Source organism: Lynx rufus, unplaced genomic scaffold, assembly GCF_022079265.1.
Source record: "Lynx rufus isolate CCGP_SWC_20201006 ecotype Redwood Valley unplaced genomic scaffold, mLynRuf1.p SCAF_5, whole genome shotgun sequence".
Classification (NCBI taxonomy): domain Eukaryota; kingdom Metazoa; phylum Chordata; class Mammalia; order Carnivora; family Felidae; genus Lynx; species Lynx rufus.
The window spans coordinates 7,084,182-7,105,665 of NW_025814867.1; the positions used below are offsets into that span (position 1 = coordinate 7,084,182).

The 21,484-nt window shown below is 53.6% G+C and overlaps 1 protein-coding gene across 1 annotated transcript in view; it reads left to right on the forward strand.

The window, feature by feature from the left end:
* The window catches only part of TTC21A (tetratricopeptide repeat domain 21A), a 36,152-nt gene that overhangs the window by 1,939 nt on the left and 12,729 nt on the right, over window positions 1-21,484 (forward strand). The window contains exons 3-14 of the mRNA XM_047100046.1: window positions 161-271; window positions 922-1,088; window positions 2,000-2,122; window positions 4,644-4,801; window positions 9,261-9,345; window positions 11,429-11,527; window positions 12,533-12,725; window positions 16,377-16,474; window positions 16,642-16,842; window positions 17,639-17,768; window positions 19,487-19,644; window positions 19,872-20,087. Coding sequence (XP_046956002.1) covers window positions 161-271; window positions 922-1,088; window positions 2,000-2,122; window positions 4,644-4,801; window positions 9,261-9,345; window positions 11,429-11,527; window positions 12,533-12,725; window positions 16,377-16,474; window positions 16,642-16,842; window positions 17,639-17,768; window positions 19,487-19,644; window positions 19,872-20,087 — 1,739 coding nt within the window. The remainder of the gene's footprint in view (window positions 1-160; window positions 272-921; window positions 1,089-1,999; window positions 2,123-4,643; window positions 4,802-9,260; window positions 9,346-11,428; window positions 11,528-12,532; window positions 12,726-16,376; window positions 16,475-16,641; window positions 16,843-17,638; window positions 17,769-19,486; window positions 19,645-19,871; window positions 20,088-21,484) is intronic.

A 21,484-nucleotide genomic window follows, 5' to 3' on the forward strand; every position in this document is an offset into this window, starting at 1 on the left:
AACTTGGGCCACTGGGGACGTTTGGGACCAGTTAGCCCAATGATTCTGGCTGGAGCCAGGTGGTGCCAAGTCTCGGGTCAGCTCCGCGACGGGTTCCCACGTGTCTGCCGCAGAGCGTCCTGGAGCCCCGGAAGGTAACCACGTGGGCTCTTCTTTGCAGAGCGCATCCAGGATGCCATCAGCAACCTGGAGAGCATCCGGAACCACCCAGACGTGTCCCTGTGCTCCATCATGGCCCTCATTTACGCTCACAAGTGCTGTGCAGCTGTCGGTGAGTGCGGCCGTGCCCAGCGGGGCAGAGACCGCCCCGCTCCTGAGATACAGCCCCCAAGGGCCGCCGCGGGAGATACGTGCCCCGATGACAGCACATGCTGTTGGCCAGTGAGGAGGGGCTTCCATTCCCTCCCCCAGGGGCCTCAAGGAAGACCCGTGCCCAGGCCCGACTGAGTGGGAGCCATGCGCAGAGAGGGTGACAGCGGGAGGGGTCCTCCTTCCAGCTCCCAAGAGCTGGGGAGACACCCTCTTTCCTTCGCCAAGATCTTGATGAGGGCGAATCGAGTTGGTGTAAATAGTCCCACCCCTAATGTCCACCTCTCTAGAGGCAGGGAAAGATTCCAAGACGCTACGAACCACGATGTCCCCTCCCAGGACGGACTGTGGGCCTGAGGTAGGCGATTCGGTTCGGTCTGTCTGCTCAGCAAGCTGCCAGGCACAGAGGAGAGAAGATACATCTCAGCCAGCAAAGCCAAGTGCGGGCGTGGGCGGCTCCTGGGGTTTCCAGCGCCCGGGCTCCTCGGAGTCTCCCGCGTGTTAGAGGAGGCTCAGAGCGGCCAGAGAGGTCCCCGAGCCCTCAGTGCCTCCTGCGGGGCCAGGCCGCCCTGCTCACTCTGCCTTGCCCTCCCCCTCCTCTCGGATTCACAGACCGAGAAGCCGTTCAGGAGCTCGAGAACAGCCTGAAGGAAATCCGCAAGACAGCCGGCGGAGCTGCCCTGTACTATGCCGGCCTCTTCCTCTGGCTCGTGGGCCACCGTGACAAGGCCAAGGAGTACATCGACCGCATGCTGAAAGTTGCCAGCAGCCCCAGAGAGGTACCTGCCTCGGGCATCATGAGGGCAGCAGCTGCAGAAAGCCGCATCCAAACACATCAGCCTGGGGTGACCGTTACTCCCCCCGGGGCACCCCGGGGACTGGGAGAGGGCCGCACGTGAGCACGGACGAGACCCTGGGTCTCACAGGGGCCCCCGCCCACGTTGTCTCAGGGTTCAGCCGAGTACACGCTGGCACGTGTCCGGAGTCTAATCTGCAGACAGGTGTTCCGTAGCCGGGGCTGTATGTTTTTAAAATCTCGGATGAGTTGCTGACACTGAGAAACCAAAAGGTTTTTACCTAAAAGGCCAGATTTCCTGGTTCTTTTGGCAAACTAGATGAGCGGTCTCCACCGTGGGCCTACCTTGCCTTCTTGCAGGGGTCTGCTGGCCGTCGGCGGCGGCCCATACCGTGGATCGCATATTGGATCTCACATGCTGTGGATCTCACACGTGGGGGATCTCACACGTGGGGCATCTGTACTAATGGTAGAGTTTGAAGCCTCAATCTAGGCTCAGTCTAGTCACCACCGCGGCAGGGGTGATGTCACCCCCTCCCCCAAAGGGGTGAAAATTGGTTCCCGGAGGAGGGGGTGAAAAAAATCTTACTATATAACACACGGAGGGGTGGGGGCAAAAAAACCAAAAAGTATAAAACACAGATTTACACACTACATAAACAGATAGTATATCTGTGATATTAAAATGTCTTGGAGGGAGGGGAAACGATTCGGGAAAATGTCTGGAAAGGCTCCTTAGGAGGAGAGTAACGGTAAAGAGTGAGAAACCCTGGTCCAGGGCAGAGGGATGCTTCAGGGCAATGTGGTCCGACTACACCTCGGACCTCACCTCCCAGGCCCGGCTGCTTATCTGCGCGGCCAAGGACTTCATCTTCTGTCTTGTTCTGATCCCAGGGTTATGTGCTCAGAGGCTGGGTGGACCTCACCTCAGACAAGCCCCACATCGTGAAGAAATCCATCAAGTACCTGGAACAAGGAATGCAGGACGCCAAAGATGTGCTGGGGCTGATGGGAAAGGTGGGCAGCGGGGGACGGAGGCGGGGCGGGGGGTTGTCTCTGCCTGGGCCATTGGAGCCAAAGATCCACCAGGGGACTTCGGGCCAGACGCTCTGTCTCCAGGCCCTCTCCTGGCCGATGAGGAGCGGGGGCCCAGAGACAGTCAGGGTCACACGGCAGCCCAGGGCCCACTCGGTTCTCACAGTCCTTTCGGCTCGGTGTGGGTTCCCGTCTCGTTCTGCATGGGTGGGGCGGGGGGGGGGGTCTTCTCAGGGTCTGTCCTTTTGTCTCTGCCTCTCCTTTCTCACCCGTTAAATTCAGTGGGCCGTAAGAGGAGGGAGGTGCGTTGCAAGTTTTATGTTTTCTGATCTCCACTTAAGTGAAGTTCCTTTTTTCTTACGTGACCCTCACGGAATCAGCCTATGAAAGAAAAACGAGCCTCTTATTCCCTTCTCTTTGTATATATCTTAGAAAAGTGAACGTGTCCTCATTTAAAAACAAAACAAAACAGAAGGCTACTAAAGTCAAAAGATGAATGAAAACGACATCCTCAGCCCCCCTGCTCCAGACAACTCACGCGGCCATTTTAGGGCAGCGTCTCCCAGTCTTTCTTCTAGGCACGCGGCTCCACATGTGCCCTCGCCGGGCTTTCTGGGAAGCAGGATCCAAGGTGATCCTGGAGCTGGAGGTTTATCGGGGGGCGCCCTTGGGACCAGCACCTGTGGGGAAAGGGACAGGAGCAGGGTTGGGTGACAGAAGTGGCATCATGACACGGCGCAGGCCTCAGCCGAGTCGGGGATCTAGGGCTGGGGCGGCCCCTCCCTGACCACGTGCTGGATGGGGGCTGCCCCCTGGGGACGGGTGTGACCCTGGCACGAGGCCGCTTCCTTTAGCCACGGATGACCCCACAGGGGTCAGCTGTCAGCTGCCAGCTCTCCTGGTCCTGAAAGGGTTCCCACTGAGCACCTCCGTAGGGCAGGAGATAGCGTTGTTTGGTATGTTTAATATTGACATCTTTAATATGTTTAATACAGCTGTAGTCACAGGGCATCCTGTCATTTGGTTCCCTTTCCTTCACGTAAGATTCCACCATATGTAAATGTCACCTTGAACATCTCCATCAAGCCAGTCCCCTGTCGCCTGGGCCCAATATAATTTGTCACCCCGATCTCCTGTTGTTTGGACCCTGAGATCGTCTACAGTTTATACTTAGAGTGCTGCAGTGGGGTCCCTGGGTGGCTCAGTCGGTTAAGCGTCTGACTCAGGATCTCACGGTTCATGGGTTCGAGCCCCGTGTTGGGCTCTGTGCTGACAGCCCAGAACCTGGAGCCTGCTTCGGATTCGGTATCTCCCTCTCTCTCTGCTCCTCCCTGACTCTCTCTCTCTCTCTCTCTCTCTCTCTCTCTCTCTCTCTCTCAAAAATAAATAAACATTAAAAAGAAAGAAAGAGGGCTGCAGTGAGCACATGTATGCATATAACTTCATCTAGAACAGTCCTCCTCTTGTTCTTAATAAGTCGTGGAAGGGCGGGTTGCCGAAGGTCTAACAAAAGCTCCCCTCAGAGCCCAGTTTCAAGTCCTTTGGGAGCAGTGCCCTCTGCCCCTCAGGCACATGTCGTGCCTCACTCAGGAGAACCTGGTGGCTGACACTGGCCTGCAGAAGCCAAACTCTGGCCCAGGGGGCCCTGACAGAGAAAAACAAGACGCTTTTTAAGGGGGTTACCTGCAAGCACTAGCCGCCCCTGGGCCTGGGTGAGCGGTTTTTTTGAGCGGTTTTCAGCGATAAGCTTGAAGAAAGCGAACGGGGTTCAGCATCTGACTTCGGCTCAGGTCATGATCTTGCAGTTCGTGACTCCGAGCCCCGCACGGGGCCCTCCGCTGTCAGTGCAGATCCTCTGTCCCCCTCTCTCTGGCCCTCCCTCACTTCACACCCTCTCTCTCTCTCAAAAATAAACATTAAAAAAAATATATTGGGGCGCCTGGGTGGCGCAGTCGGTTAAGCGTCCGACTTCAGCCAGGTCACGATCTCGCGGTCCGTGAGTTCGAGCCCCGCGTCGGGCTCTGGGCTGATGGCTCGGAGCCTGGAGCCTGTTTCCGATTCTGTGTCTCCCTCTCTCTCTGCCCCTCGCCCGTTCATGCTCTGTCTCTCTCTGTCCCAAAAATAAATAAACGTTGAAAAAAAAAATTAAAAAAAAAAATTTAGAAAAGAAAGCGAATGGGAAACGAGTGGGCCGTTGGTGGAACTCAGAAGTGGCCGGCACCCCCAGGCCTCCCTCCGGCGGGTCCCCTCGCGTGGCCCTGCTAGATCCCACGCCTGCTCGGGGCTCACCCGTCTCCCTGGAGCCCCTGCCTTGCCTGTCCAGGAGCCCACGATTGCTGTGGACCCTGATTTGTCGCTCTGAGCGCTGACTGCTTCCCCAGGGGCTTCGAGGGGGCCTACAGTGCCCACGTGTCAGGCTCTGCTCCTGTCCTGGCAGAGACACTGACACCGCCCCCTCCCTTCGTGGGCACCGATGGAGACTCCTCTCTTGGGCTTTCAACAGGCGACATACTTCATGCTGCAGCAGAACTACTCGGAGGCCCTGGAGGTGGTGAACCAGATCACCGGCACCTCGGGGAGCTTCCTGCCCGCCCTCGTCCTAAAGATGCGGCTGTTCTTGGCTCGGCAGGACTGGGAGCAGGCGGTAGAAACAGGACACAGGTGAGGGGCGGGGGTCGCTTCCTTTCTTTGCCAGCCGAGGGCGCCGATAGGGTCCCATCGTACGAGCTGGGGAGATAGGAGACGCCATGTATTTGACGGAACAAGACAAAAAATGACTGTTGTTGACAGCGGAGGTATGAATGGTGATGCGATCACACGGGGAGGGCAGGGAGGACTCGGTCTGATGGGCACACAGAGAAATGGGCATTATCTAGAGGCACGAGCTGATCGTGTAGGAGGGCGCTGGAGGGAACGACCCAAAGAACCCAAAGCAACCAGGTTATGGGACGACAAGCAGTTGTCTCTAAGGAGAGGAGGGCAGGGGGGAGTAAAGGGACCGCTGCACTGTTTAATTGTTTTCAACTATGGGTATGATATACTGTGATAAAAGCTTCAGGGGGAGAGGTCCCCGGTGACTTAGCTGAGGCTGGGCACGTCAGCCAGACGGCCAGCTCTAGGGAGTCCCTGGGCCACGTGGAAGCCAGGCACCTCGTCAGGGTGACCTGGGAGCACTGTCCTCGTCGATAGAAAACAAGACCACTTCAGGGGAAGGGTTGTCTGATGGAAGGTTTTCTGAGGATGGGATTTTCTAGATAAACTGAAGCCTCTCTCTTTAAACTCTTAGCGCCTCAACTATTTCTATTAAGTAACTCTAAATGTTCTCCCCCAAAGAGAGTCGCAGGCTAATTTCTTTTTTTTCCCCGAGCGATCACAAGTTATCACTGTGAAGCGTTACTGAATTGTGGTAGTAATACACCCCACACAGTTCAAGAACAAAACAAATCGCAAGCAGACCCCTTGCCCCGCTGTGGACGGACGGTAATGTCTCTGATGATCTTCACTGATATCTGCGTCTCCGAGAGAGGCGGCCGGTCACAAATGAACGGGATTCCTGCCAGCTCGGCCCGCGGGGGCCCCCACGTGCGGTGCCTGTGTGGGCCTGGCTGATAACCTGGCCAGTGTCCTTGGCGGGAGCTAGCTCAAGAGCTTGCTCTGGAGGCCTGGCCTTCGGCCAGCGGGATACCTGGGGACACCTGGCCGAAAGCCACCACCTCCCTCGCCCAGCCCCCCTGCCCCGGTGTTTAGTGCCAAAGGGCTGAGGCCCACACCCGATGCCTGCCCTCCTGGAGGTTTTCCCAGGTAGTGGTGCTCCCAGAACTTACCTTTTTAAGTTTGTTTGTTGGTTTAAGTAATCTCTACGCCCAACGTGGGGCTTGAACTCACCACCCCAAGATCAAGAGTCTCCTGCTTTTCACACTGAGCCAGCCGGGCGCCTAGCCCCCATTGCTTTTGTTTTTTTTTTTTAAATCTCTGCCCCCCTCTACGTGTGTTTCTCTTTCCATCCCTAATATTATTTATTTTTCCCTGTCCTCTTGTTTTCCTTTGTCAACATTAGAATAAGTTATTTCTTTTATTAGTCTTTTCAAAAACTTTTTTTTTAATGCTTATTTTTAAGAGAGACAGAGCAGGAGCAGGGGAGACAGGGAGAGAGGGAGACACGGAGAAAGAGAGAGAGACACGGGGCGGGGGGAGACACAGAATCTGAAGCAGGCCTCAGGCTCCCGACGTGGGGCTCGAACTCAAGAACCATGAGTTCATGACTTGAGCCAAAATCAGACGCGTAACCGACGGAGTCGCCCAGGAGCCCCCTTGTTGGTCTTTCTAAAGATGCAGCTTTGAGTTTTGTTAATGGTCTCTACCGCATCTCTGTTTTCTACTTCATTAATGTCTGCCCTTTATGATTTCCAGTGACTTCTTCCTTTGGGGCTGTTCTGCTCTTGTTGGATCAAGGGCTGTTCAACTCTTGAGGTGGATGCCTGGCTGATCCATTCTCAATCTTCTTTTAGAATATCAGTGTGTAAGTCTGTGGATGTCCCTCAAGGCACCATTTTTAGTAGTATCTACACATTTGGATGCATATATTTTCAGGATCATTTTGGCTCTAAGAATTTTCTAATATCCACTCTGATTCTTCTTTAGTGCATAAGTTATTTAAAAGTTTTTTGGGGGGCAGACATCTGGATGGCTCAGGTGGTTGAGCATCTGACTCTTGATCTCAGCTCAGGTCACGATCTCAGGGTCATGGGATCGAGACCAGCTTTGTGCTGAGCACTGAGCTTGCTTGGGATTCTCTCTCTCTCCCTCTCTCCCTCTCTCCCTCTCCCTCTCCCTCTGCCCTTCCCCTGTTGGTTCTCTCTCTCTCTTTAAAACAAAATTTTTTAGGAGAGCCTGGGTGGCTCAGTCGGTTAGGCAACTGACTTGGGTTCAGGTCATGATCTCACGGCTCGTGGGTTCAAGCCCCACATCAGGCTCTTTGCTTAGAGGTCAGAGCCTGGAGCCTGCTTCGGGTTCTGTGTCTCCCTCTCTCTCTGTTCCTCCCCTGCTCATTCTCTGTCTCTCTCTGTCAAAAATAAATAAACATTAAAAAAAATTTTCTAAATAAATAATTTTTTTTTAATTTTAAGTTTTTTTTAAATATCCAAATGTTTTTGGTGAGTACCTTCAGAATCACCATGAATGGTTAGAACTGTTTGAATGTTAACTGTGCCTAACTAATCATGTTAGAATTTTGTGTGTTCATTAGAGTAACACTCTTTTTTCTAATGTTTATTTGAGAGAGAGAGAGAGAGAGAGAGAGTGTGTGTGTGGGGGGGGGGTGGGCAGAGAGAGAGGGAGACACAGAATCGGAAGCAGGTCCCAGGCTCTGAGCTGTCAGCACAGAGCCCAACGCGGGGCTCGAACTCACAACCTGTGAGATCATGACCTGAGCTGAAGTTGGACACTTAACCACCCAGGTGCCCCTAAAGTAACCCTCTATTAAGCAGAAGGCCATCCCTGAGCAGGCTGAAAAATATATGAAATTTCCTATAAAGAAACAGAACATCGAAAACCCCACAGTACGTATGACCAGAAACCGCATGTTCACAATGAAACACATGATGGAAAGCGAGGTTCCCTTTCCATCTGACAGCCACGGATTGCCCCCAGGCACCTCTCCGCCACCCCAGGACCATGGTACGATAATCACGCCTGTGTTCGCTGCAATATGAATGGCCTCTGTCACAAAGACACCCCACACACATGACTTAAATAACGTGAAAGGTTATTCCTCTGTCAGGTAAAAGTTCGGGTGGTTGCCCAGGACAGGGACAGCAACACTACTCTGGAGGGTCCCATGCCCCTTCTTTCTTGCCACTCTATCTAAGATGCGGCTCACATGGCCCACATGTCAGCCAGTAGGAAGGAGGAAAGAGAAGAAATGGAAGGCATATGCTGTGAGGATACAGCTGGACGTCACATGGGACACTTGCATTCACATCCTGTCGGCCAGAACTTAGTCACAGGGCCACACCTAAGCTGCAGGGGGAGGCTAGGAGATGTAGTGTTTATTCTGGGTAGCAAGTGCCCAGCCAAGTGGGGCGTTCTATTCTGTTTGTTTGTTTGTTTGTTTGTTTTAAGTAGGCTCTTCACCAAGCACAGAGCCCAACACAGGGCTTGAACTCACAGCCCTGAGCTCAAGATCTGAGCTGAAGTGACACCTGGGTGGCTCACTGGTTAAGCATCTGACTCTTGATCTCAGCTCAGATCTTTTTTTTTTTTTATGAATATAATTTATCGTCAAATTGGCTTACAAACAACACCCAGTGCTCATCCCAACAAGTGCCCTCCTCAATGTGCATCACCCACTCTCTCCTCTCCCCCCTGCCATCCACCCTCAGTTTGTTCTCTGTATTTAAGAGTCTCTTGTGGTTTGCCTCCCTCCCTGTCTGGTTTTTTTTTCCCCTTCCCCTCCCCCATGGTCTTCTGTTAAGTTTCTCAAGATCCACATATGAGTGTAAACATGATATCTGTCCTTCTCTGACTGACTTATCAGCATAATACCCTCCAGTTCCATCCACGTTGCTGCAATTGGCAGATTTCATTCTTTCTCATTGCCAAGTAGTATTCCATTGTATATATAAACCACATCTTCTTTATCCATTCGTCAGTTGATGGACATTTAGGCTCTTTCCATCATTTGGCTCTTGTTGAAAGTGCTGCTATAAACATTGGGGTGCAAGTGACCCTGTGCCTCAGCACTCCCGTATCCCTTGGGTAAATTCCTAGCAGTGCTATTGCTGGGCCATGGGGTAGATCTATTTTGAATTTTTTGAGGCACCTGCACACTGTTTTCCAGAGCGTTAGCTCAGATCGTGATCTCAGGATCGTGAGTTCAAGCCCTGGTCTCCCTCCACGCTGGGGGTGGAGCCTATTTAAAAAAAAAAAAAAAAAAGACCTGAGCTGAAATCAAGAGTCAGACACTTCACCTACTGAGCCACCCAGGTGCTGCCCTGGGAGTTCTGTTATTAGAAGGAGAAGGGTAGAATGGATAATACAAGACAATCAGAAGTGGCTGCCACATCACCCTGGCCTTGCCTGTGAATACTCTCGATTCATGGGGTTCCTCTTCCTATTTCAGAATCCTAGAAAAAGATGAAAGCAATATTGACGCCTGCCAAATCCTAGCTGTGCATGAACTTGCAAGAGAAGGAAACATAACCATAGTAAGTTCTTTCAAGACTCAGGAGTCAGACCTTGAAACACGCACAGCCTGAGAGGAAGCCCTCTTAGTGCCCTCATCCCCAGGGTCTTGGAGGGTGCTCCCTGGATCTCAGCTCCTTCCCTCCCTCCCTCCCTCCTACTCCCTGTCAAGGGGAAGTCCTCTGGTTTGCTCTTTGGGTCGGCAGTGAAGTTGACTGTGGTTCGGGTTCACCTGGATAAGCCTTGGGATCCTCACTCATAAAGTGGAGAAAATTCCCACCACTTTGTGAGGTTGTTATAAGGATTAAACGGGGTGACAAACGGGAGAGCTTGGAACAGTGCCTGATGTCACGAAATGCCATTTAAAAAAAAATTTTTTTTAAGTCAATAAATGTTTATGTAAGGATTTTCACATGTGATTCCTTCCACTGCCAATCACCATAGTTCCCCCTAAGTCCAAATCTAATCTTCAAAATAACCCAGAGTTCTTTCTGTTGGGCATCTTTGATCTCCACTTGAATATGGACGTACCTCAAAAATTCCCCACCTGTAGTCTTTGGGATCCAATTTTTGTACCTTAGGGCCACGTTTGGGGTCAGAGTAGATACATCTGCCTCGTTCTCAATTTCAAACAGCCTCTGAATGTGAATGAGTCCAAATCATATTCACCCCTAAACCAGCACACCCTAGAATTGTACAGATTGTTGGGGTACTCCACTACCTAAGATTTTTTAAATTTGTTGGGTCTTTCGCAGAGTTTTAGCAGATAGATGTCTTGTCGAACACATAGTTCTGTGAATAAAGGAAACCCCACATATACTCTATTAGGCGTTTCCAATGATGTAGGTCTGCAGAAAAAGCAGGTATTGGCCAGGTAGAGCCTAGCCCCAAACTTGCTCCTAAGCCCTGTAGTGTTCCACAGAAACCCAAAACAGCCCCCAAACACAGAAACAGTTCTTCATGAAAACCTCAATACCAGGATAGGTTTTTATCTTTAAGAAGAGTTTGCATTCTCAACCCATAACATTGCCTTTTGAGTAAATACACTGCTTCTGTGAAAAGCGTGGCAAATCAGGAGTCGCTAAGGGGTCATGATAGGAAGAAGAAGCTTCCGGTTCCTTATGCGCAGCTCTGAGATTGTGGGTTTTGTGCGGTGGGGTGAGACAGAGGGTACAGTCCGTGTTTAGAAGGAACCCTCAAAAGAGTCCCCAGCACCATCGCTGGGTAGGAACCAGAGAACAGATGGGCCTGTCTTTAACTTTATGCAACCCAGGAGCCTTGGGCAGGCCTTCCCGGGGCCTGAGGGTTAATTCTAAGGGCAGAGTTGTCTGAATGCCCCTCCTTCACCCCCCACCTCTCCCTGGCCCAGGCTGCTCAGTGCTAAGCTTGCTTTGCACTGACAGAGCAGAGTAGACCTGCCCCATCCGGGGTTTCACTCCTGGCGCTTCTTTGCAACCGGGAACTAAGAACTCCCCGCTCCTCGCTCCTCGGTAGGGAATGGACAGAGGAGTCAACCAGAAAGGACAGAGGCTTTGGAGTCAGTCACCCGGTTGGCTGAGTGACCTCAAGCAAATTACCTAACCTTTCTGACCCTCTGTCTGCCGGACTGGACAATTCAGACAGCTCTATTGACTTCCAGGGCCTTTGAGAGGATTCACTGGCATGACAAGGGGCACCAGTGTGGTGACTCATGTCACAATGGAGCAGAGGCTTGAGGCCAGGGACTCGCCATGACCATCTGCTCTTGGGCCAGCCCAGGTGATGTGCCGCCGGCCTGGTCAGCCGCTGTGTGGGCACCATGACAGCTGGCTTCTGGCTCTGGCCGGGTGGGTCCGAAAGGGCAACTTCTCTTCGCAAATCCATGAACAAAGGGGCACTGCCAGCTCTTGGGTGCATAAGCTCCTGAAAGTTCCACTACGGGGCTTTGAAATCATACTGGTGCCTGGGCCCAGCCCGGTCCAGTTGAACCCAAATCTCTGGGGCTGGCCTCTGGGCATGGGTGTTTTAAGATCTCCCAGGGGGTGCTAAGGGACGGCGGGGTTGTGAACCTCTGCCCAGCTTCCACTTTATATGTTGCCTCTGACGTTGTCTGTTTTGTCCCCACAGGCTGCCAATCATGTTAGAAACCTGATTAAGGCACTGGAGACAAGAGAGCCCCAAAATCCAAACCTCCATCTTAAAAAAATCCTTGTGGTTAGCAGGCTGGTAAGAAGGCTCTTTTCCAGGTTTCTGAAATCGTGCTTCTGGCCGGGTGTTCCTAAGGGGAGTCCTATGGCCCCCCCTGGGAGCCCCCCGGGGACCCTGCCCTCCCCTCTTTGGCTCCAACTTGGCCTCTCAGGCCGATGGCCCATACCTAGCGGCCCCTACCCGCCTCTGAACAACACCTGTGTCTCATACACTCCGTTTCCTTGGCCCAGATGTCGCTCAGGGACGCTGTAAAGATCAGAGCCATTGGGTCTGACAGCGCTTTTAGAGTAGGAGGCTCCTTATTTGGGGGAAGAGAGCAGTGTTGTGGCTGTTACACGGCAGAGCTATGCCTGCCTCTAGCTCGGGGTGCCAGGGCACCCAACTGCCATATTGTCTCTCTGTGGAAGTGACCTGGAAAGTCAGGCCTGCCCGCACCCCCTCTGCCATCAGGCAGGTGCAAACAGACCAGGTCGCCAAACAGTCTGTCTCTGTCAGACCCTTCAGCCCCAAAGCAGATTGACTAGAAGGAGTTGCTGCAAAATCTGGGGTGGCTGTGAGGCCTCAGGAACCAGAACCGTGCGGTTGAATGCCACTGGGACACCATCCCTCCCTCAGGGACACACACCTGTGTCTGCTTCTCTGTGCTCGTTCTCTACACACGGCCGGGAACATGGCTGCCCTCGGGGCCACGTCCCACCAACAGGGCGCAAAGAACTCTGCCCCCCCTTCAGTTTTTGAAAAACTTCTTGGCAACTCAGACAGGAGGTGGGCCCTTTGGAGGGACCTGTGCCTGGAGGCAAATTCCACAGATGTGGCCAGTGTGAGGCTTTGGAAGCTGGACAAGTGCACAGCCCCGGCTATATGGGTCATGGGCCCCTCTTAGTCTCTCCCAAGCACCTGAAACGGGACTGCCAGAAGTGTCCCCCACTTCTGACACGGCCTTGCTTCTGACAGCCTGACACGGCCACTTCTGACGGGCTGGACTGACAGGTCTCCCAATTCCCACGTGTCCGTTCCTTGCAGTGTGGAAGGCACCAGGCGATTCTGCAGCTGGTGTGTGGCTTCATTGAGCGCACATTCGTGGCCACAGCCGCCTACGCCCACGTGGCCACGGAGCTGGGCTATCTCTTCATCCTACAGGACCAAGTGAAGGAGGCATCTCTGTGGTACTCGGAGGCCATGAAATTGGACGAGAGCAGTGTGGCTGCCTTGACAGGTCTATGCGGTCCGGGCAAGGGAGGGGGTGGGGGGTGCGGGAAGGCAGGTCGCAAGGTAGCCTCCGTGGGTCCAGAAGAGAGGTGCTGGGAAGCATCTTCCCTAGAGGGTGTGTGAGTTTTGGAGTACATTGTATGATGGGGTGCCTTTCCATGAATTGGTGTCTGTTTGTTTGAGAGAGAGAGAGAGAGAGTGTGTGTGTGTGTGTGTGTGTGTGTGTGTGTGTGTGTGTGAGTGGGGGAGGGGCAGAGGGAGTGAGGGAATCTCAAGCAGGCTCCACATACGGGGCTCGATCCCACAACCCTGGGGTCATGACCTGGGCCGAAATCAAGAGTTAGGCACTCAACCAACTGAGTCACCCAGGCACCCCATGAATCAGCAAGCATAGATATAAGAGACACAGGAACTGTCAGAGTGTGGCCACAGCCACTCGGATCTGCATCAGACCTCCGATGTCCACACTGTGACCCCCTGGAGGACCAGCACCCTGCCCCTCCCGCTCGGGGGCCCTGCCTCTTCTCAGGCCCGGCAAGGCCAGTGGTGGAGAGGGTCCCAGTCCGGGAGCACCCCAACCCAAAGCCCCTGGACTCTCCCTCTGCAGGCCCTGAGCTGAAAGGCCACCAGAGCAATAGTTTTGAGAGTTTTACTTCCCTGTCTGTCCAGAGGCCCGCCCACCCCGCTCTAGAGAAACGTCAGTAAATTTCCCAGACCCCAATTTTCATTTCACACATTTTGTTTTTAAGCCTTCAAATCTACGGCGTCTGGTGAACTCTGAACCAGCAATTTAATTTCGGTTGAGGAAACTGTATGGTCCCAGGCTCAAGGCAGGCTGGCTCCTTGCCCCAGCTCTCAGGAGCCGTGTCTTTTGGGTCCAGCCACTTCTCTCTATGGTCCAGGCTCTTCGCCAGCACAGCACGGTTATCTGAGAGGTTGTTCAGCACGTCAGCTGACTCGTGAGCCCATGCATCTTCCTCCACTTCCAAACCCATAAAATCCTGGAAGACGTTTTGAAAAGATAACGCAGGCCTAGAAACAGAGAAAGCTGCCTTTGGTGGACCAGAAACTTTGAGAACGTCACATTTCTAGAGGATATAAAACAGATAGCATCAAAAGTAAGGAAATGACAAGCCACTCTGGAAAGCCGTATGCCAACATGGTACACAGACGGGGCAGCTAAAGAAACGAGTAGACCCGTTTTCTCCCAAAGAGCTCCAAGAAAAACAAAAGTTGACAAATAACAAGGGGCGCCTGGGTGACTCAGTCGGTTGAGTGTCTGACTCTTGGTTTCGGCTCAGGTCATGATCTCACGCTTTGTGAGACTGAGCCCCGCGTCGGGCTCTGCGCTCCCAGCGCCTGCCGGGCATTCTCTCTCTCCCTCTCTCGCCTCTCTTTCTCACTCTCTCTTTCTCAAAATAAAAAAATAAACATTATAAAAAGAGCAAAAAAAAAAAAAAAAAGCAAGCTCCTGGTCGCTGGAGGCTGGGAGCTACACAAGCCACGGGGCAGTCAGCGAGATGACAGGGGGACCAGAGAATGGAATCAAGGAGACCTTTCAAGGCGGTGGGGCAGGAGGGAGCAGAGCAGAGCCCTGTTTCCCACCACCACCAGGGACATGAAGGACAAAAAGACTTGCTCCACACACAGGCCACACCCCCTAGGACAGCCCCCACCCAGCTCAGTCCTTCCCCACTTCCTCATTCAGGGGAGCCCCCTCGCCAGTCAGCCAGAAGGGAAGTCCAGTGCCCAGAAAAACAGTGACCTTAACAATTTGGGAAATCTGCCTCAGCTGCTAATACTCATCAGTCTAGTCCGTTTGTAAATCTGCTAACAGTTTGAAAGGGGCCAAGTGGACCATGCAAAGCCAAGGCCCTCTGAGGAGCCAAGTTTAAAGCCAGATACAGAAAAGACTTCACCACCCCCCACTAAAACACCAGGGTTTTCAGAGGCTACAATGTCAGTCAATAAGTAAAGAAGAGGCTACTATGGCAAAGATTGTAGAGAACGAAAAAGTTACTGAAAATTACAAATACGATTGCAAAGTAAATTAACTCCATAGATGAGCCAAACAGCGGGATGCATATAAGTGAAAAACCAAGATGTTCATTAGGAAGACAGTCAGGAATAAATACACCAAAATGACCAAGAAATATCTATGAAAGAGATTCCTCTTTTATAGTAGTAGGAGTAGAAGGATTTGTCTTCCCAAACTCAAAACACATTACAGAACGCCAGTAGGTAAGTCAGCTCCAAGTCAATGCTGGAGTAAACAAGGTGATAAACAGAACAGAAACAGGTCTTACAAATAAAGTGATATTTCAAACCAATATGGCGGTAGGTTTCAACAATTCATGGTTGGACATCTGGCTATCCAGTATGAAAAACGTAAAGGGAAGTTCCCAGCTCACGCCATATTCAGAAATAAACTTCAGGGGCGCCTGGCTGGCTCAGTTGGTAAAGCATGTGACTATTAATCTTGAGGTCGTGAGTTCAAGCCCCACATCAGGGGTAAAAATTATTTTAAAAAATGTTTTTTTAATTTAAAAGCTCCAGATGAATTAAACATTTAAACATAAAAGTTCAGTTGGACTTGGGTTCCCTGGAGGAAACTCAGAAGCCCTAAAAGAAAATATTTTACTGCTCTATGTAAAACTTTAAAACTAATGGATGGCAAAAGACAGTGAAAAATAGTTAAAAGGTGAATGGCAAACTGGTAGAAAATGTTTGCTATAAAGGGTTAATAATCTTAATATTTATGAAGAGAAAACAAATCGCCCTAAAATAAAATCAGGCTAGGGGCGCCTGGGTGGCTCAGCCGGTTAAGCGGGTGACTTTGGCTCGGGTCATGATCTCACGGTTCGTGGGTTCGAGCCCCGCATCGGGCTCTGTGCTGACAGCTCAGAGCCTGGAGCCTGCTTCAGAACCTGTGTCTCCTTCTCTCTCTCTCCTTCTTCCCTCCCCCGCTCGTGCTCTGTCTCTGTCTCTCAGAAATTAATAAAAATTAAAAAAAAAAAAAAAGAATCAGGCTAAAGCTAGGTACAGGAGATTCACAGGAGAAAGGAAAGGGGCATTAAATGTATGGAAAAATGCTCCTTTCCCCTCTTAGTAAAAAAAAAAAGGAACTAAAATGAGTTGTTTTTCACGTTTTCACTGGCAAAGAGTGAAGCACGTCGTCGAGGTTGTGGGGAAAGGCTACTTTCAAATTCTTGGCAGTAACACTAATTCAAACATCTCCAGAGGACAAGTTGGCCTTATCTATCAACATTTGAGATATACACGCCCTTTGACCAATCAACTCGACTGCAGGAATCAGAACGCGGAAATATGTTTACCGTGGCACTGGAGCATTTAAGCATCGAAAGCAAACTAGATGCGAAATGAGGTGTCCTTCAACGGGGCAGTGGTTAAATAAAATGTCCCAGCCACGGTGCATGGTTAAAGGCAGAGCACGAGCTAGGGATATGCTTCCCCGCCTGCCTCGTGCCTCGAATTCTTTACCAGGAGCGAGCATCCCTCTTTCCGTTTGCGGAGACGTGGGGAAGGGCCCCCTGCACAGCCGCCCGTCCTTCCGCCGTCTCATCCCTGCTCTTGGCCCGCGGGCCTGCTGGCTCCGTGTCCGAGCTGGCTCCTCACGCTTGTTCTGCCCCGTTCCCAGGGATCATCTGGTGCCAGATCTCGGACGGCCACCTGGAGGAGGCTGAACAGCAGTTGGAATTTATGAAGGAGGTGCAGCAGTGTCTCGGGAAGTCTGAGGTCAGAGCTCCCTGGGGACGCGGGCCGCTCCAGGCTTGTGTCCCCGGCCCTCCCCTCGCCCCAGTTTCCGGCACCCAGCAGCCAACACGGCCCGGACTCCTGCTTTGCGCTCGCCTCCCCACGGCCCGGCTGGCGTTGGTGCCGAGACCTGGGCTTGCCTCCCCCAGGTGCTGGTTTTCCTCCAGGCCCTTCTGGCGTCCAGGAAGCACAAGGGGGAGCAGGAAGCCACCCGGCTCCTGAGGGAGGCTGCGGGACTGCACTTCGCCGGCATGCAGGGCCTCCCCCTGGGCTGCGAGTACTTTGAAAAGCTGGACCCCCTCTTCCTGGTCTGCATCGCCAGGGAGTACTTGTTCTTCTGCCCCAAGCAGGTTAGAGGAAGTCCCATCTGCACGGCGGGGGTCAGGAGCATAGGCCTGGACGGGGGCAAAGACCTCGTCTGGCCCCATCAGCAGACGGCTCTGAGCCCCTGAAGTTCGGGGACCCATTGCTTTTCAATTTTTTTTTTTAATGTTTACTTATTTTCGAGAGACTGAGAGAGACAGAGCGTGTGCAGGGGAGGAGCAGAGAGAGAGAGAGAGAGAGAGAGAGAGAGAGAGACACACACACACACACACACACACACAGAATCTGAAGCAGGCTCCGGGCTCTGAGCTGTCAGCACAGCCCCCAGGGGGATCCCGCTGCTGCTGGCCCACAGACCACACTCGCGGGAACAGGGCACTGCTCCACGCCTCTGCCTTTATCCTAGACAATAACCAGCTCCCTTTTCCCCCACAAGTCTTCTAAGAAGTCTGTTAGTCTTTCCTTCTTTGCCTGCTTTACTTGTTTGCCTATTTGCCCAGCCAGTCAAGATTCTCCGTGGGCAAGGATCTTATCTTGCTATCGTAATGTCCCCCCCCCAGTGCCACGTAATGAGTCATTCCACAAATATCTATTAAGTGCACCACCGTGTGCCGGACGCCGTGGTAGGTACTGGGGACACAACCGTCAGCAAAACAAAGTCCCCATTCTCTGCAGCTTACCCGGTAGCACTAGATGGCACGGACTGGATAAGAAACACGAGGAAGAAAGTAAAATTCTTTCACTGAGAGAGTGTTTCCTGAGAGCTTTAGGAGTCTCTCTGGAATGGGGCAAACCGTCCAGCCAGGCCCCGTGTTCCTACAGCCCCGGTCACCGGGCCAGATCGTGTCTCCACTTCTCAAACAAGTCGCTGTGATCCTGAATCCTGTCGTCAAAGCGGCGCCAGCTCTGATCGACCCCCTGTATGTGATGGCTCAGGTCAAGTACCTCTCAGGTGAGCCCGCGTCTGCTCATCCGTTCAGCCACCGCCCCGGGGGTCGCAGCCCCCTGCCTCAGGCGGTTTACACAGACACACACACACACCCTCACCAGGCCCGGCCACCTCCCTGGCCTCCACTCCCCAGAAACCGGCCTGACTTCCCTCACCAGCAGGGGTCTCTCCCACCCGCCCCCCTGCTACTGGCGGCTTCCTCGCTCTGCGCGGGGGTACCGGGGGTACCGCGGCTGAAGTGGCTGAACTTCAGTTCCGCACAGGATGCACTGGTCCTCAGGATAGGCAGAAATGCCCTCATGAGGTCTGCATTCTAGTAAGGGGAAATAGACGCTACGCGGAACAGAGAAGCACGCGGCCTTGTTTGTTAGGACACAGGAATTCCATGGAGGAAACCAAAGCGGGGGAGGGGATGGGAACTGGCAGGGTCGCAGTTATTAAAAGGTGGGCCGGAGGGCATCACGGGGAGGTGGGACCCTGTAGCATTCGGCTCTCAGAGCCTCAGGGTGGCCAGAGCAATGTCCTTCCAGCTTCTCCTGTCTCGAGACCCAGGTCCTGGAGAGAGAGGGAAAGGGGAGACGCGTCCGGGGGAACCTTGCTGTCCCCTCTGAGGACTCTCCACCTGTGGCCTTGCACCCCAGTCTGCCTGGAAGGCAGGCTGAACTTTGGTGTGCTGGGGGCTTCCGAAGGATCCCAAATGCCATGGCATGTGTCTGGCTTCTGGCACGGCCTGGCGTGGGTCACACCGTGCAGAGACGGCCCCTCCCCCGACCCTGTCTTCATCCGTGGGCCTCCCCGTTGTCATCTGGGTTTCCAGGTTTACCCACAAGCTTCAGGGGCTCCCGGGTACGAGGCAAGGGCAGGAGCACTCCCCCAGGGGTGCGGGCAGCTGGCAACAAGCAAGTTGAGGGCCAAAGCAAGGTCTCCAGCTGCTTAGGTTGCCATAGTGACATCTTTGCATTTCTGCAGCAGCGCACATGGAAGGAGCAGGGAGTGTGGGACCCAGAAGCAGCTGCTCCCCTCCCCGCCAGGTTATGGGCCCTGAGCGGGAGCTGTTGAGGGACCTGGATGGAGAGAGAGGGGGACTCTCCTACCAGCTCACTGCACCCCGCCCCTGGGCTTGCACTGCTGCCGGCTGTGGGCCAGTCTGGCTGCAGGGAGAGCCCTCAGCCCCTGAGCGCCAAGGCAGGCAGAGCTCAGCCTCAGGAGCCGATGGCCCTGGGTCTAAATGCTGACTTTGTCCCTCGTAAGCTGAGTTACTTATGTAACTGGGTTCCAGTCCTACATCAAAAAGACACAGACAATACCGCCCATCTTGCAGGGCTGGGCACATAGTAACCCCGACTTTCCAAAAAGTGCTTTGCATAAAGCAAGTGCTTCGTAAGACGGGGCTATTACAGTTGCTGCTATTGTTAGGTTCCGTTCTGCTCTGAGGTGTGGGACTCGAGACTTAAGCGTCCCCCGGAGCTTCTGGACAGAGCAGTGACGTGCCTTAGCCATCTCCTCGAGGGTTGCCCCACAGTCTGAGTTTCCAGGCTTGCGTCTGGGTGGTTGTAATTTCAAGAAGAGACCTCTGAGTGAAACAGAACAGAACTGGGTGAAATGGCCAACTCGGGTATTTCTGGGTAACGGAACACACAAAATTCATTCTGCCTCTACATACTGGGTCCTGGGAGTCCCCCAGGGACCCCTGGATGTAGAGGTCTGTTTATCGCTTCTAGGAGAGTTAGAGAATGCCCAGAGCACCCTGCAGCGTTGCCTGGAGCTGGACCCCACCTCCGTGGACGCCCACCTCCTCATGTCCCACATCTACCTGGCGCAGGGCAATTTTGCCATGTGCTCCCACTGCTTAGAGCTGGGCGTCAGTCACAACTTCCAGGTGGGGGTCCTCTGTGCCCAGTCGCCCCGCCCCCGCCTCCCCAAGCCCAGCTGGCCAACAGCCCCCACTTGCCCTGGGAGAGGCCCCAGGAGCTCCCGGCATCCCTCAGACCCTTCTGCGGGCCAAAGGCCAGGGCAGGCTCGGTGGGCTTCCGCGGCCTTCTCCAGTCCGGGTGCCTTGAGCAGCAGCCGTGAACCGGGGCCCCACACTCCACTCTGCTCCTCTAGGTCCGAAACCACCCCCTGTACCACTTGGTCAAGGCCAGGGCCCTCAACAAGCGTGGGGACTATCCAGAAGCCATAAGGACGCTGAAAATGATCATAAAATTACCAACTCGGAAGACGGAAGAAGGCAAGAAACTCCGCGGGCCCTCCGTGCAGCCCAGTGAGCGGGCGTCCCTCTTACTGGAACTGGCAGACGCCCTCCGCATGAATGGGGAGCTGGTAAGAAACACCACGCTCTCGTCCCTGGGGACTGGGGCATGTTGGAGGTCCGGGGTAAGCCTGGGAACCAGGCTCTTGGGTTTGTTCTATCATTCGAGCCTTTATTCATTTGGGAGCATGTCTTACCCCCGCCCAAAGGCCTCGATGGCTCCCGGTGCCCTCTAGATAACGTCCAAAGCCTGCTGAGCCCCACCTGATCTGTCCCCTGCCTGCCTGCCTCACTGTCCCCGTGAGGATCTCACAGAGTTAGAGCACACAGGCCCATCAGGACAGCCACGGGTGGTTGTGCAGATTGGGTAAGGCACAGCCCCGGTAGACGCCATAATCACACCACGGTCTTTACGAACTGTGTCCCCTTGGGAGTTTTGTGGTATATAATTTGCTCAACTGTATGAGGCAGCCCTGGGGCCTTGGCAGGTCTGGCTTGGCAAAGACAGGAAGCACCTGAGCGTCCTACGCTGGTGTGAAGGAGCAGCGGGGAACACGGGGTGGGGGGCGGGGGGTAGAGCTGGCTCCACAGGCTCCCACGGCCTCGCTGTCCTCACTCACTCACCTGCTCAGCGGAGAGGGTCGGCAGAGTTCCAGGAGCATCTCTAATCCGGCAGTACGGGGGCATCTGGCTGCCATAGAGAAGGAACAGCTCGCGAGGCCCTTTTCTCCTTAAAGTTAAAAACTGCCTTCCGGGGGGCGCCTGGTTGGCTCAGTCGGTTGGGCCTCTGACCTCCGCTCAGGTCGTGATCTCACAGTTCGTGAGTTCGAGCCCCGTGTAGGGCTCTGTGCTGACGGCTCAGATTCTGTGTCTCCCTCTCTCTCTCCCCTCCCCCCACGCACGCTCTGTCTCCCTCACTCTCTCTCTCTGTCTCTCAAAAATAAACATTAAAAAAGAAAACCGCCTTCTGGGTAGAGGTGGGGATGCGGAAGCCTGTTTGTTGTCCTTTCCTCCTTTAAATCTGCCCAAAGGAGCACAGGAATTAAAAGTAGAGAAGGAATCTCCACCTAGGACAAACCTAGGGAACGGCCACATCCCAGCACAGTCGATTCAGTCAGTCGATTCAGCTATTGATTGAGGGCCAGCTAGCTGCCAGGCACCATCTGGCAGCTGGGGATAGAGGAGAGAAGCTAGCAAGGTCCTTTTGGAACTTACTATCGGTGGGCGAGAAAGAAAGCAGGGTGCAGTGAGGCGGGGCCCGAGGTTCCTGCCTTTGCTTGAAACCTTCTGGACTGGAGATGTGCTCAAGCGGGGAGAAGCAGGGGCATTCCTAGAGGGACTCGGGTCCAGCCCGTGGAAGGGCAGGGCCACTGAGCAAGAACTCCCTGCTCACATGCCTCCTTGCTTCTCTCTGTCCGGGCTCCTTTCTAGGAGACGTGGCCCGAGGAAAGTAAGGAGGGAAATAACC